The 16235-nt window shown below is 41.7% G+C and overlaps 2 protein-coding genes across 2 annotated transcripts in view; one reads left to right on the plus strand and one right to left on the minus strand.

Moving 5' to 3' along the window:
- Window positions 1-92: 92 nt before the first annotated feature.
- LOC145407863 (uncharacterized) lies at window positions 93-7943 on the plus strand. The gene is made up of 2 exons (XM_080278720.1): window positions 93-144; window positions 6663-7943. The coding sequence occupies exon 2, from the start codon at window positions 6695-6697 to the stop codon at window positions 7478-7480; it is 786 nt and encodes a 261-aa protein (XP_080134846.1). The 5' UTR covers window positions 93-144; window positions 6663-6694; the 3' UTR covers window positions 7481-7943.
- Window positions 7590-16235, minus strand: part of LOC145407651 (facilitated trehalose transporter Tret1-like) — a 21386-nt gene continuing 12740 nt past the window's right edge. Inside the window, exons 4-5 of the mRNA XM_080278522.1 lie at window positions 15094-16141; window positions 7590-7612 (exon numbers count right to left, since the gene is read on the minus strand). Coding sequence (XP_080134648.1) covers window positions 7590-7612; window positions 15094-16141 — 1071 coding nt within the window. The remainder of the gene's footprint in view (window positions 7613-15093; window positions 16142-16235) is intronic.

Here is a 16235-nt window from a genome sequence, read left to right on the forward strand (position 1 = left end):
ATCTTCACAGACCAAATTGTACCACAGAAGACTCAGTCTTGACAGCCATCTGGAAAGTTGTTCCACCTGTATCGACATGGGAAGGAGTATTGTGTAGCATCAACTCCACCAACTGTTACAGGAGAAACATAAGATTTAGTACTGGTAGGTCATGTTCTTTTTTGTATACAGCTAGGTTTTCTGTGCAGTGATATTTGGAACAGATTGTTTGTCATATATCATCATCATCATCATCACCATATCACATCATTTTCCTACCTGCAGGTGGGATGAGGTAGAGTCCTGAAAGCAAGGAAAAGGAAAGACTGTGATAATGAGGGAACTAATCACCAGCATGCCCAGTGAAATAGGTCACAAACTCATTCACCCATCACGCAGTCCCCCAGAATCCTAGCTCTACCTGATAAGTCTGGAAAGTAAGACAAGGTGATGAGCAGAGGTGGGCACTGCAAATTCAGGAAATTGCCTTCTACAACCACAAATTTGCAAAATTCTTGAAAGTTGCAGTTCCACAAATGCAAAAACACAAACGTAAACCATTTGTATCCCTTTCAGTACCATGGCATCAGTTTCATTGTATTCTGGGTACCATTAGAGAATTTTATTAGGTTTAGGATGGTATTTTTTCTTAATCAAGGGCTTAAAAATCATCTCTAGTTACTCATCCACTACAGTTATATCTTTATTTACTCTACTCTGACTAACAGTACATGACTATGAAGTTTGGAAGTTGTCTAAAGTAAGGAATGGGATATATAAAATTATAGTTATAGTACAAGTGCTTGTGGGCCCTTCAGGCCCCTCGCACTTGCTCCTGTGGAAGGCTCTTGCGCAGCTATAGTTTATGTTAGTTGTACCTATGGGCAAAAAATTCTACTGAGATCCTATGCTGGGCGCCTGGAGCGGCGTTTTTGGGTCAAAATGTGATCGCTCATTAAATATAGTAAAAGTCTTTCAATCGTGATGGGACCAAGTTTTTGCACATCAGCGAATTTTTTGCAATTTTTGTGCCAATTTTGGTGCGATTTGAATGTGTAGTTTCGGCTGCCCAAAATACTGTACACACACACACACACACACACACACACACACACACACACACACACACATACACACACACACACACAGTGCTATAGTATATTAGAAAACTAAAATATATATTTCAGTTATTGTTACTGGTATATAAGACAGCTTTTACTACAAAACAAAGGTAAATCCATCACTATTGTATATAAATGAATTAAATTATTACTCTTCACAGGTCACACTTGACAAGTTGATACACAGTCCACCTCTATTCCTCGGCTCAAACCTCCTCTGTCCTCACTCCTTAGTCACAGTCAGACTCAAACAACAGAGACAATTCCTGCATACAGTATATCTTTCTGTCTATCTGTCCACATTAATAGTGCATGGGGAAAGGTGGTTGTCTGGTAAGAAAAATGGAAAAATTGTGTTCAGTTTCATTTCGTACGCTTCTTGTTTAATCTGTTATGTATCTACCTAATGATTTTTGTTGAGATTGAAATACAGCATTGGCAGTGCTATAAGTCTGACAGTTTTAAATTTAAACTGTAGGTCATATTCTAGGTGGACTGGGAGGCTTTGTAGCACATCTATGTACTTTTCATCTTATTATTGGCTTGTATGCTAAACAAGTCTTTTTAGTATCAGTGTAGTTTACATCAGCAGCATACATTATAACGTCTAAGAATGTGTAAAATAAGCTGATCTTGAATTAGGCATTATATCCATCATCCATCATCATCCAATGCTACAGTGCCCCATGAGGAGCGTAGGAGCCTGGGGCTAGGCAAGTTGGTACTGACATTTAAGATGAGAGTGACCAGCCTCACTCATCCCTGAGTGGCACTGCATGAACCCCAACCACCCCTTGGATATAAACCTTCACCTGCTCAATCCGATTGGAGTGCTGTAATTACCCACTAAACCACCAGACACCAAAATTTGGTTATATGGTTACCACCCAGTGTAGTAAATGGTTTCCTGGTGTACAGGAAACCATTTGGCTTGTCACTTGGTGTAAGGTCAACCACAGGCAGAAGGAAGAGGAAAGAATGAAGGAAAGAAAGACAGAGGAGGGAGTGCAAAGTCACCCGTAGGCAGAAGGACAAGGAAAGAATGAAGGAAAGAAAGACAGAAGAGGATGGAAGGAAAGAAGGATGGAGGAGAGGGTGCGTGCCCCCACCTACCAAAGGCACTATATTTTTCTTTATTTATTGGGGGAAAAAACTTTTTTGCTGGCTTGTATCCTTAGATTCTCATTTCTTGCCCTCTCCCCAGAAAGAACATTCAGTATATCATTAAGATAATGTAGTCAGGAACCCTCCAATGTAAAGTAGAATACAACTTGCTATGATGATGTTACGCTTTATTATTTAAACACGAGTATGAATGTTGGCCCTTCTTGGCTTATACCCATTTTCATGCCTTTCCTGAGAGCTTGGTATGAAGCCAGTGAACATCAAAAAGAAATGAATCTAATCTTCAGCCATTTTCTCCCCCCCTCCTTCTCTCTCTCTCTCTCTCTCTCTCTCTCTCTCTCTCTCTCTCTCTTTCTCTTGATATATATAGATAGCTAGCTAGATGGGTAGATAGATAGATACTGTAGATAGGTATAGATATAGATATACTGTATTTCATTGTGAAAGAACAATACAATTATTGTACAAAATGTGTGATAATGAAAAATGCCTTTGTACACATACCCAAGATGAATTTATGTATATATACAATATTTATCATACACATGGCATCAGTGCGGGAGTGGTGGTAGGTGCTGGCAAGCCAGCAACTTGCCCAGACACCGCGTGCCGGGCTAGGCCAGGTAGATGTTCGTGGGCAGATTTGCGTTTGCGGAAGTGCTTCAGCAAGAGCAGAACCACGAATTTGCATAAAATTTTGTCACAAGCACAAATCCACACAAGGTTGGGTTGAAACAGGGATGTGTCGTGTCTCCATGGTTGTTCAATCTGTACATGGAAGGGGTTATAAAAGAGATACAAGGTAGGTCAGTGGATGTTGGAGTGGCCCTAGTGAGAGAGGGTAGTGTTTGGAAACTCCCTGTACTGTTGTTTGCAGATGATACTGTGTTGTTAAGTGAAGACAAAGGGGAGCTGCAAGGCTTGGTGGATGAGTTTGGGAGAGTGTGTAAGAAATGGAATCTAAAGGTGAATGTAGGGAAGAGTAAAGTGATGGTCTTTGAGAGAGGTGAAGTCAGGGAATGTACAGTGAGGTTGGATGGTGAGGAAATGGAAAATGTGAGTACGTTTAAGTACTTGGGTACTTTGTACCTCTTTTATTACCCCATCCATGTACAGATTGAGCAACCATGGAGACATGACACATCCCTGTTTCAACCCAACTTTCAAAGAGAAAAATTCACTTAGTTCACCATCCACACGCACTGCAGCCTTCGCACCATCGTACATACTCTTCACAGCATTCAACAACTTCCCATCTACTCCATATATTCTTAACACTTTCCACAATACTTGTCTATCCACCCTGTCATATGCTTTCTCCAGATCCATGAAAGCTGCATACAACTTCTTTCCCTTCTCTAGAAACTTTTCCACTAAAGATCTAAGAATGAATATCTGATCTACACAACCTCTTCCCTTTCTAAAGCCTCCCTGTTCTTCTCCAACTAATTTCTCTGTTCTTTCTCTAACTCTGTCAATAAGTATCCTACCATACACTTTTCCTATTATACTAAGAAGACAAATGCCCCTATGATTACCACACACTTCTTTTTCCCCTTTTCCTTTGTACAAGGGAATAATTATACCTGACTTCCAATCCTCCGGGACTCTACCTTCCTCCCAGGCCAATCTGCACATCTCCCACATCCATTCTACTGCTATCTCTCCCCCATGCTTCAACATTTCACTACACACACCATCAATTCCTGGGGCTTTCCCCGATTTAACTTTCTTCATTGCTTCCACAACTTCTATCCTACTGATTTCTTCCTGTCTTCTCACCTCCCTCCTGCTCCCAGCCATTCCCCAGCCACTTATACTCGCATTACTTCCATCCTCTATGTTCAACAATTCCTTAAAGTGTTCTCTCCAGCTGCTCACTTTTTCTCCCTTCTCCACTAGTAATCTACCATTTTTATCTTTCACTCCCCTGCTAACTTCACTTCCACCCTGTCTTACTCTTTTCACCTCTTTCCAGAACATTTTCTTACAGTCCCTCCACTTTACACTCAAATTTCTTCCAAATTCCTCATCCACTGTCTTCTTACTCTCTCTTACTAATCTTTTCACCTCTCTCTTTCTACATACAACTCTCTCTTCCTCCTCTCAACTTCTTCCACGCCCCTATTTCTCATCCATTCATTGTATGCTTTCTTCTTTTGTGCCACAGCCTGTCTCACCTCTTCAGTCCACCACGCTGTTCCTTGCACCCCCTTCCATCTCCTCTTCCTCCCACACACCACATCACATGCTGCACATATTTCTTCTATACATATCCTGCACACACCTTCCACGTCCCCCATCTGCTCCAATTCATATTTGCCCAATCGTTCCTCCACTTCTCTCTTATACTCTGCCTTTTTCTCATCCTCCTGTAACCCTTCCACTCTCCTTGCAATTACTCCTTCCTCTCGTCTTTCCCTTCTTCTATTCCTCTATCTTACTTGCATCCTAATTCTGCCCATCACCAAGTAGTGGTCAGAAAGTCCACTCCCCCAACCTCTATAAGCTCTTGCATCCATTACACATCTTCGCATCCTTTCATCCACACACACATAATCAATCATTGCCTTCCTTTCATTCAGTTCACCACCCACCCTTCTTGTCACTCGCCACATACAGCTCTTCTCAGGAATGTGGAGTCTCAGCTTTTCACCTCATTAGCTGTCCTCCTCTTGCTGGCTCCTATCAACCTCTGTCTCTTCGCTGCACTGTCGCATGTTTATCTTTTTTCTGTTGCTACTTCCATGTTCACTTCTCTGTGCTGTCTGCTTGCATCCCTCCAACATTACGGTAGGTGCATAGCTCTAATCCCCTTTCTGTCCAGCTCTATAATGCAAGAGTTAATCTTTATTCCCAGTCCTTTATGTATGCAGCAGGTCAACTCTAGAACTGTCTCCCTTTCCCTGTATTTCCCACTGCCTACAGTCTCATGTTTTTCAAATGCAGTGTGTCCAGATATCTCAAAATGAACAGATCTTGAATTTGGCTCTCTGTTATCTTGTTTGTTTTTTTACTTGGAGGGAACAGTTTGCAGGCTCCTGGCCTTTAGTTCCTTCTTCCTTGCATTAAAAAAAAAAAAAAAAAAAAAAAAAAAAAAAAAAAAATCCTGGGCCCCAGACACAACAAACTTGCTGGTTTTCTCGCTATTCATCACAAATAGTAAAGAACACTTGCTTCTGTTTTCTTTAATTCTTGCAAAGAAGAATGGATCCACACCACATGCACAACATTTAGAATTACCAGACACCACCACAGCACATGGGCATGTGACATTTGCTGCATATCACACACACCATCTTTCACACCAGACTCAGTCCACCCCATCCCCTCCAACAAATCCTGTACTCTTGTAACTATAGCCACTACAACTCGGCTCCTGTTCCCAAACACTACACCTACAACACAGACGCTTGCCAGACATATACCATCTCAGACCTGTAGCATAAACATATTACAACTAAATGTCATTGGCCTCAGCACCAAAAAAGAAAAATGAGAAAATTGTTCTTCATCACAACGTGCTGGTACACATTCCACTTCTACAAGAAACAAGGCTCACATGAACACAGAATAATCCACACATCAGTCAGTACTCACATATCTCCATAGACAGAACTGAAGACCATATAGGAAGCCTCCTCAGTTACATTTACCCATCTATCCTCAACAATTTCACTGCACAGACAACACATTCACTTTTCCAGAATAACACCACCTCAGAAATACAGTAATCCCTCCAAGATCCGACTTAATAGAGCCAAAGGCATGTCCGGGACTTGGGAAAATGACCCCTGGACAGGTACTTATGGACCCTAACCCAACCTAACTTTGAAAACCACCTTACTAACTCCTTACTGGACCAGCACAGCACCTATTTAAGACCCTATTCATACAAATAAGGGACAGAAACCATGAAATAAATGTAAAGGAACCTGAGAATGAGAAGTTAGAGGTTAGTACTGAAAATATTTAGCAGTGTACAGGGTACTTACGACACGTCTGTGGCTGTCATGAAGATTAACCCGCCTCCTTTATGGCTCTGAGAGTCGTGAAGGTGCACTTGAAGCATGTACAGTAATCCAGTATTGTGCTTCACTTAATCCTTTGCACTGTGAATTATAATTGTTTAACAATGCACAGTCCATTCCTTAAGGCTTAGGAGTGTTCTGTGCTACCTACATACATGTCGCCACTTCACCACTCATATCCATTGTCCATATTGAATACAAGTAAGAGCTTTCTCACTCAGGAATAGTTTTAATGGTATTAACGAGGGTGTTTTTATGACATTACAGTGGGTTGTGTGGAAGATCAGTAAGTCTGTTTTAACAGAATTCAATCAGCAAACTATTTCTGTGCTCCAGCCTGGGATTGAATTAACATCCCTTCAGACAACATCTAACCACTTGACAGTCACCACCCTTTCTTTAGCAGATTTTGAGAGGACCACCAGAATTTGCCATATAATGGAGGAAGAAGAAGGCACCATCATTATAGAAGTGAACAATGCAGACTGGCCAGTGAAAGAGGAGGCTGGTTACCAACAGTATCAGGTAGCTGATTGGGCATCATTGAACTATAATGAAGTGGATGGAGCCAAGAAGGATCAGGTGGGCATTGTGCATGATGCAGTGGAAGGAGCAGAGGCCAGCTACACACAGATCCTTTGTGATGCCAAGGAGATGAATTCCCAGATGGTTACATATGAATACATCCCTACAAGAGGTGAAGTGCATGAGTTTGTTGTACAAAGTAGTGATGTTACTAAGAGTGTAGTGCAGAACAGTGACACATGCACAGATCAAGCTGAAAATGGTGAGGGTGTTCAGAGTTCTGAATGTGAAGAGTGCAGGGAGGTGACAGAACATCCATCAGAGTTTACTTGCTTCTATTGTCCCATGAAGTATACAGATAAGTTATTGCTGAAGGCCCACTTATGGGTCCATCCCCAGCATGAGCCCTTTAAGTGCCAAGTGTGTAATAGCACTTTTAGAAACAAGATGGAGGTTGATGAACATGCCAAACAACACTTCTATAATAAGAATTTCTTTTGTCGATTATGTGGAGCATCTCTGTCTTGCAAGGCATCGTGTATAAATCATATTAGGAGGATGCATGGAGGTAATGACAGCAACATTGACATGTTCATGCTGAAGGAGGTTACAAACAGTGGTAAGATGGTGTTGGTCATCAGAACTGTCAGGAATGGCAAAGTTTACAAAAGAAAGTTTGCAATGATGAAACAGCAGTAAAAGTGTATTCCCTTTTCTAATACCAAAGAGTAAATGTACAGAAATGATTAACCTTAAAAAGCTGATGTAATATAAAATGTTCATAGTGATGAAAAGAAAGCATAAAAAATTATGCAATGCAATTACTAGAACCTGGAAAATCAATGATTCGTAGCTGATGTTAGAAAAGAAATACCTAAAAGAGTAACGAAGATCAAGGGCATTAGTAATGAAATTGTAGTAGTAATAAATGTAGTACACTTACCCAGAATAATTACCATATAATGTACAAGGGAAATCTAAACAGTATTCATGCCGGTACCTACTACAGTAATTTCTCATTTAACACTGTAGATGAGTTCCTAAATAATACTGTCCTAAGTGAAATTGCTTTAAATGAGAATCATGTTCCAGGAAGAAATTTTATCTTCTTCGTTGTTAATAAATCATATTCAGGGCTTCAGCTAAGTACCAGATTGATTGGGTGTCTCTGTATCGTTTCGTTTTTAAAGGCTCCAACATGCTTGCATGTGTCGGCCTTGGTCACCTAATGGCGGCTTTCCAGCTGCATGATCCATTGGAGCCTCCCTGTTCAGTCCCTTAACCCTAAGGTCACACTTAATGACCTCGTCCCATGTCTTTCTCGGTCTACCCCTCATAACCCCACCCCCAGTATTAACACTTCTCACCTTCCTCATCCAATTATCATCCCCCATCCTCTCCACATGTCCAAACCACCTCAATCTACCTCTCCTTATCACAACACCAATACACTCCAGTCCCATCCTACCTCTCAACTCTTCCATTGTAAACCCAGCCCCTCCAGGCCTTGGACGCAGGGACTCACTGCACATCCACCTAATCATTGTCATTTCTGTACGTCTGAGCCAGCGGATATCTTCCTCCTTCACTGCCCAGGTCTCACTGCCATACAGCATTACACTCCTAACACATGCTGAATACAAAGACCCCTTAGCAAGTAGGGAGAGCCCTGTCAATGTCAGGAGAGGCAAGAGCTCCCTGAACTTCTTCCAACCACTTCTCACCCTAGCCACAGAGCTAGCTCCAGCCCCACCTCCAGCACACAACATGTCTCCCAAATAACAAAACTCTTCCACACACTCAAGAGATTCACTAGCAAGTTCAATCCTTTCACGTCTGACAATCTCCACCTGCTCACCCCGGCAAGCCGTACACATAAAATCAGCATTATCTCGCAGTCTACCTCTGATACCGCTACATCTCTTATGCACCCATTTATCACACACACCGCACAAGATGGAATTACTTCCCACGCCCTTGTGGCAAACTGCACATGGCCACTCTCCCTCGTCTTTGACAGTACCGCCTCCAACCCTAGATATCATCACTTTTGTTTTATCTGCATTTACCCTTAAACCCTTTTGCCCCATACCATCTCTCCACTTCCTAAACCTTTCCTCTGCCTCCCTTTCATTCTCTGCAATCATCACCAAATCATCAGCATACAACAACTCCCATGGGAGTCCGTTTCCAAAGTCACATGAAAGGGCTTCAAGTACCATGATAAACAACGTGGGACTCAAGACTGACCCCTGATGCACACCAACATTCATGGAAAACTCATCACTCAAATCTCCATTCACTCTCACCTGGGTGTGAGCACCCACATACATGGCCATAACCACCCTAACCAGCCACTCCTCCAAGCCAAGCTTTCTCATTACCCACTTCACCACCTCTCTAGGGATTCTGTCAAAGGCCTTTTCCAAATCAACAAAAACAAAATAAAGATCCCTTCTCCTACCAATATATTTTTCCTGAAGCTGTCGAACAATGAATATGGCATCAGTGGTCCCCCTACCTGGCATAAACCCAAACTGCATCTCATCAATATTCACTCTTTCTCTAATCATACCTTCTAAAACTCTCTCCATTACCTTCATTATCTGATCTAAAAGCTTTATACCTCTATAATTTCCTCTTTCCAGGGCATCACCCTTCTCTTTATACACATTTACAATTACACTCTTCAGCCAATCATCTGGGACAACACACTCATAAATAATCCTATTTATCAGGTCAGTGACTAAACTCATCCCTATATCGCCTGAGGCCTTCAACATTTCGGCAGTCAACCCAGACACACCTGTTGCCTTCCCCACCCTCATCCTGCCTATTGCCTCACTTACAGTAGCAGTATCAATCAAAGGCCAAGGGCCAGACACTGGATCTGCTGGCTCCAAACCTTCCCTGTCCCAGTCAAACTCCTCATTCAACAACCGGTTATAATGCTCTCTCCATGCATCTTTAATATCCTCACTGTTCACCACTACCCTTCCATCATCATCTGTATGTATTAAATATTAACATCCATAAGCATGTCACTGAAAGAAAGTTACAGGTATGTATTGTATTGAGATAATGGTAGTGGTAGTGGTAGGTGGGGATGTTCACCATCCACTCACTCGATGTAGTGCTGCTCTCGGGTGTCTGTCCTTTCCTCTCCTCCATCATTCTTTTCTTCCATCCTCTTCTGTTTTTCTTTCCTTCATTCTTTCCTTGTCCTTCTGCCTACGGGTGACTTTACACTCCCTCTTCTGTCTTTCTTTCCTTCATTGTTTCTTCTTCCTTCTTCCTGTGGGTGAGTCTACACTGAGTGACAAGCCAAATGGTTTCATGTACAACAGGAAACCATTTACTACACTGGGTGGTAACCATATAATAGAATTTTGGCGCCTGGTGGTTTAGTGGGTAATTACGGCGCTACAGCCAGATTGAGCCAGTGAAGGTCTATATCCAAGGGGTGGTTGGGGTTTATTGCTCACATAATGCCATTCAGGGATGAGTGAGGCTGGTCACTCTTATCTTAAATATCAGGACCAACTTGCCTAGCCCCGGGCTCCTATGCTCCGTATGGGGCAACGTAGTATTGGATGATGAATAATGAATGAATGTGAATTGTATCAGCCATGATCCTTCATTAACCTACACTTCATGAGTGCTTAATATCTGTAATGAAGTGTCATACTATGTGAAAAGTGTCCTTATGTTGTTTATCATGTTTATAGTGAAAAATGAGTTAAGCATATTAAATGAGGAATTGCTGTTTTGTAATGTGGTACCTACACTCAAAACATGTGAGGTGTGTACCGTGTGTGCTTAGTAAGTGAAGTGTGGTTCTGGCTTATATTTGATTTTTTTTTTTTTTTTTTTTTTTTAAGCAACTTAACAGTTTTTCAGAAATAAATTTACCCATTAAAACAAAGCAAAATGAGATTCTGGTATAGCTGCCTGAAACAATTTAATGTTAATATTAGCTGTTAAAATGAAATACTTTGCAAAGAACTTTTTTGTTAGTTCACCATATTGAGATAGGTGCAGGTTTACAAGTTACCGTATTTCCTGTATGATAAGGCGCTACAAGTGCTAAGACACACCTTATAATACTCTTGGTATTTGGGGGGGAAATATTTGAGCTTACCGTACCATCAAGTCACGGCTGTGATTATACCCCTGTACGAAAATAAAGGTGAGAGAAGTGAGTGCAAGTATTATCATGACATAAGTTTATTGAGTGTGGTAGGGAAGGTGAATGGAAGAATTATTAAAGAGAAAGTAAGAGAGAGATCAGAAGTTGTAATGGGTGATGAACAGGGTGGCTTTAAGAGTGGCAGAGGATGTGTGGATCAAGTACCGGGTATTTGCAGTGAGACAGATAGTGGAGAAGGCTTGTGAGAAGGACTATAAGGTGTTTATGGTATTCATGGATCTGGAAAAAGCATAAAGTAGACAGAGAAGGATTGTGGAAGATTTTGTGCATGTATGGTGTAGATGGTAGACTGCTAGGTGCCATCAAGATTTTATGATGGTAGTGAAGCATGTGTAAGGGTTATTGGGCATCTAAATGAATGGTTCATGATCGGTTTGGGCGTGCATCAAAGTTGTGTGATGTCCCCATGGTTGTTTAATATATACATGGATGGGGTGATGAGAGAAGTAAAAATACAAGTACAGTAATGGAGAGGGGGATGGCATTGGTAATGAATGGTGATGGATGGAATATCTCAGATTTGTTGTATGCTGACGATGATGTACTACTTGCAAATACCAGACAAGAACTTGGTAGACTAGTGCAGAGTTTTACTGATGTCTGTGAGCATCGTGCCTTGAGAGTAAATGTAGAAAGGAGAAAAGTGATGGTTATTGAGAGAGAAGGTGACTCCCAGTGTGATGTTACAGTGAATGGAGAGAGACTGGAATTGGTGAGAGAGTTCAAATACCTTGGTACAGTGATAGAAAAATGAAGAAAATGTGCAAAAGAAGTGGAAAGTATAGAGTGACACAAGGAAGGAAAGTAGCTGGTGCACTGAAGGCCTTGATAAAAAACAGAGGCTTGAATGTTGCAGCTGCACAAGGCTTACATGAAGGAGTGTTAGTGCCAGCTTTAACATATGGATGTGAGACTATGGTGTGGCATGAAAATGAAAAGTTAAGAGTGAGAGCAATGGCAATGGGACTGCTGAGGAATGTATGTGGAGTACAGAGAGTGGATAGGATATGAAATAGTGTGATTCATGAAAGATGTGGAGTGCAGAAGTCTGCTGACACCAGAATGGAAGAGAGTGTACTGAGATGGTATGGGCATGGGGAGAGAATGGATAACAATAGAGTGGTGAAAATGGTATATCTGAGCGAATTTGAAGGAGGAAGGAGGCGAGGTAGGCTAGGGAGAAGTTGGAGGGATGTGGTGGATGAGTGTGTGAGGAAGAGAGGTTTGGAAGCCGGTGAGGCTAGGGAACTGACAAGAGATCGAGCTGGCTGGATGAATATTGTGAGGAGAAGTGCATGATCGGGGATTTGGCACCCCTTTTTAACGTGACAGCATCCGGACTGACTCTGTCGGATACATGTATGTAAAGCTACAGAACGTGGTGAATGTTTTTGGCGTATCAGATAGAGCCAGGATTCCGGGGTCTTGAATGATGAGTGAATGGAAGCATGGCCCATTGGACTGGGCAGATTTGGGCTGTCTGGACATTGCTACTCCTCACCCTGCCCTAAAGTAGGAAATGTGGTCCGGATGATGATGATTATGGTCGTACCATTCTAAAGTGGCGGTTTGGGTGGGGCACGAACCTCTGCACAGTGATGCCACGTTTTCCATACTCGCAATGCCTCTCTCTCTCTCTCTCTCTCTCTCTCTCTCTCTCGTGGGGGGATGTGTATCACCTTAGGGAATTTTGTTTCTTTTATGTCTTATAAACTTGTGCTTTCATTTCTTTATTTTGTTTTTAATTATATTATTGTTTTACATATGACGCCAGATGACCTAAGTGTTACGGCGCCTTTTCATACAATCATTCTCGCCCTCCTTCCTTCCCTCCCTTCATCTTTCCCTCAGCTTGACAATGCACTCAACACTGCCTCTTGCCTGCCTTCTCTCTCTCTCTCTCTCTCTCTCTCTCTCTCTCTCTCTCTCTCTCTCTCTCTCTCTCTCTCTCTCTCTCCTGGGGGGAGATGTGCTTCACCCTTGGGAATTTTGTTTCTTTTATGAGTGACTTATAAACTTGTGCTTTCATTTCTTTATTTTGTTTTTATTATATCTAATTATGTTTAAAAATAATATTGTTTTACATATGGCGCCAGATGACCTCATTGTTGTGGCGCCATGATTTGTTTTCATTCAGTCACTCTCTCCCTCCTTCCTTCCCTCCCTTCCTTCATCTCTCACTCAGCTGCACTCAACACTTCCCCTGGTCTGCCTTCCCCCCCCCTCTCTCTCTCTCTTTCTCGTCTGTGGTATTTTAGGATACATTTTGGTTATTTTCTTTTACGTTATAATGTACATATTGTAAATTTGACTTTATTTCCACACCACCCAGGAGGTTAAAGTCTTGGTGCGTTTTTTTTAAGAGGTGTCCCCAAACAGGCCTATTCCTCTATCCCTCGCAGATGACCAGGTTGGACTGGGTGTGTGTGTTGCCGCTCACGAGGGTTTAATGTATATATTTTTTTTTACTAAGAAACTGGCATATTTTTGCTTATATTCCTGCACATTATCTTATAATCATAATTGTGACATTATTACCAACCCCAGAAATACGGTAACAGCCAATAAAAGTGACTACTTTTTTTTAAGCAACACTGTAAAATAATTATGCCAATCATGCATGACCTGCTGTGACAAAGCATGGCCAAACTCTCTCAATCTACGGCTCTGCTTAGTATGTACCTACTCCCCCTTTATGTATCTCTTCCACTCACTTGCATATAGGATAGTATCTTGAGCATGTGTACCTGTTTTATGTAGATATTCAGAACCTGTAGTAGTATAAGTCAGATGTATAGTAAGGTACAGTAAGAGTTTAAATACCGTGTGTTTTGCCCACTTAACTAGCAGGAAAGGGAATCCCAGTTCACTACGGTCGACTGGACCGAGATGGTAGTCATAGCATCGTAATAATATACTAAGCAGCATGCCCAGTGATATGAACCACATCCATTCTTTCATCATTCAAGGCCCTGGAACTCTGGCTTAACCTCATAGGTACACCTTTCCATACATAGCTTTATAATGATCTATCAGGTTCAGTCCGGCTAATGTTAGGTTTAAATACGGATTCCAAATGCATGTCATGCATTCCTTCATGGAAAACTCATCCAACCAACTTGATCCCTTGTCAGTTCCTTTATCTCGTCAGCCTCCATACCTTTCTTTTTTACACATTCATTTGCTATATTCTCTTTATGCTTGGCCTACCATGCCTCCTCCCACCAGTAGACTCACTCACATATACCATTTTCACTACTCTACACAGCATACACCCATTTTCCGTATGGCCATACCATCTAAGTACGCTTTCTTCAACTCTCTTGGCCATGGATTTCCGTACTCTATCATGCTCTGCTATTTGTTCACTGAATGATGCAGAAATTTGAAATATTATCTGGTGCTGGTTTGATTTAAAGCAGAGATTTGGCCGAAATACCGTCTTTGTTATTTTTGTACCATTGACCATTTTTAAACCTCATGATTCAAAGAGGCCTTCCTTTTGATGGTGAGAATTATAATTGACAAGATAATACCGTGTTAGAAAGTCATCATCTAGTGAAAGCTTATTCATCATCACTTCTAACTCAGGGTCTAAGAGAGCCCCTCTATCTGGAAGAAAGTAAATGAAATACAGAAATGGTCATCACTGTGAGAGGATATTATAACAAAACAGATGTTGACCAGATTTATCATGTATACCTGAGAGATCATCTCTACATGGAGAAGTACAAACACAATTGTTATCGTATATGGTAAGGTATTAAAGTACAAACTGTACAAATATGGAATGGTAATCATGGAAATATAAAGTAATGATGTACTATAATTCTTTTTACATTACATAATACTATACATATATACATTGTTCCATAACCAGCCGTTTTGTTTCTCACAAATCTTTGTTATAAACATTCATTTGTCACAAAGCTAATGCTACCAAGCTAAAAATGAGAGTATCACATGCAACAAATAACAAAATATAAAGTATATAAATATATAAAAATAAAGCATATTTAGCCTTACACATTTATATTAAAAGTTTGTCTGTCTGTATCATTATTATTTCTGTCATTACTGTCTTCCTGAAAGGAAGTTATACTTTTGGCATTCAGGCTTGACCATTTGAGACATGTAAGGTTCAGCTTAACATCTCGCCAGAACTGCTCCAAGTCCTCCAGTTTTCTATTCTGTGTTTCTGGCAGTGACAGGGTAAAGATAGCCAAAATGAGGCACCCAGCTGCATAACCCCAGAAGCATACATTAAACCGGAAATCTTCTCTAGACGCCATGTACGTGAGGCCAAACTGGATTGAGCAGAGCAGAGCATTAGAGATCCCGGATCCAAGGCCACGCACTGCACCAGGAAGCAACTCTGTGATCAACAGACTGACAGGCGGGCCAATCCCACCTCCATAAGCTACCACAAACATCAACAAAGAGACAAAAGGAATCCATTTAGGCCACAACTCTCCAGATTCAGTGGCATAGAAATAATTTGCAAGAATAAGCATAGCAATACCCGCTGTAAATGATGAAATGATTATAACATAACGGCGTGGGAAGCGGGTGAGGAAAATTAAAGCTATCAAGTTTGCTCCAAATCGGGCACAGCTAACCAACACAGACGTCCAGAGTGGTGACAGTCCCATATCAACCTCCCTGAAGATGCGCACAGCCGTTACGACCACCATAATCTGACCTGTTGATTCCTTCAGCAGCACCAACACCAAAACAACCAGGATAGGAAGGAAAATATGGATCTGTTTTAGTAAACTGCTCAGAGGAGTGGGTTTAAGCTCAGAGGAGCCACACAACTGGATACTCAGTATCTCTTTTTCCACATTGGAATCACTGGATCTGATGTTTCTGAGGACGTCGTTTGCTTCTCTAACCTTGCCTTTGTGGATGAGCCATACTGGAGACTCGGGGACAGCATAAATGATCAGGACAGCAGGAAAAATGAAGCAGACGGGGATGATGAGCAGAACAGTGGACCAATGGAAGAGCGAGGCCAGCAGATGTGCCAGTAGGAAGCCCAGGGAGAAGCAAGCATCAGGGAGTGAACCGATCAGCCCCCGCCGTTCTGCCTCCACCACCTCGCAGGGATACACATACACACCAAGCCCACAACTTGACACCAACACACCCTGCGGGGAAAATCATAATTCCTTTTTGAGCTCTTATGCAATAGACAACAGCAAAACAAAGTTTGCACTGGAAAAAAAATATATTTGCACTGGA

This window comes from Coenobita brevimanus, chromosome 74 (assembly GCF_032717465.1).
Source record: "Coenobita brevimanus isolate Jiangsu-jjx chromosome 74, ASM3271746v2, whole genome shotgun sequence".
NCBI lineage: Eukaryota > Metazoa > Arthropoda > Malacostraca > Decapoda > Coenobitidae > Coenobita > Coenobita brevimanus.

Coding starts and splice junctions, on each gene's coding strand:
- LOC145407863 (XM_080278720.1), top strand. CDS start 6,695: ATGGAGGAAGAAGAAGGCACCATCATTATAGAAGTGAACAATGCAGAC.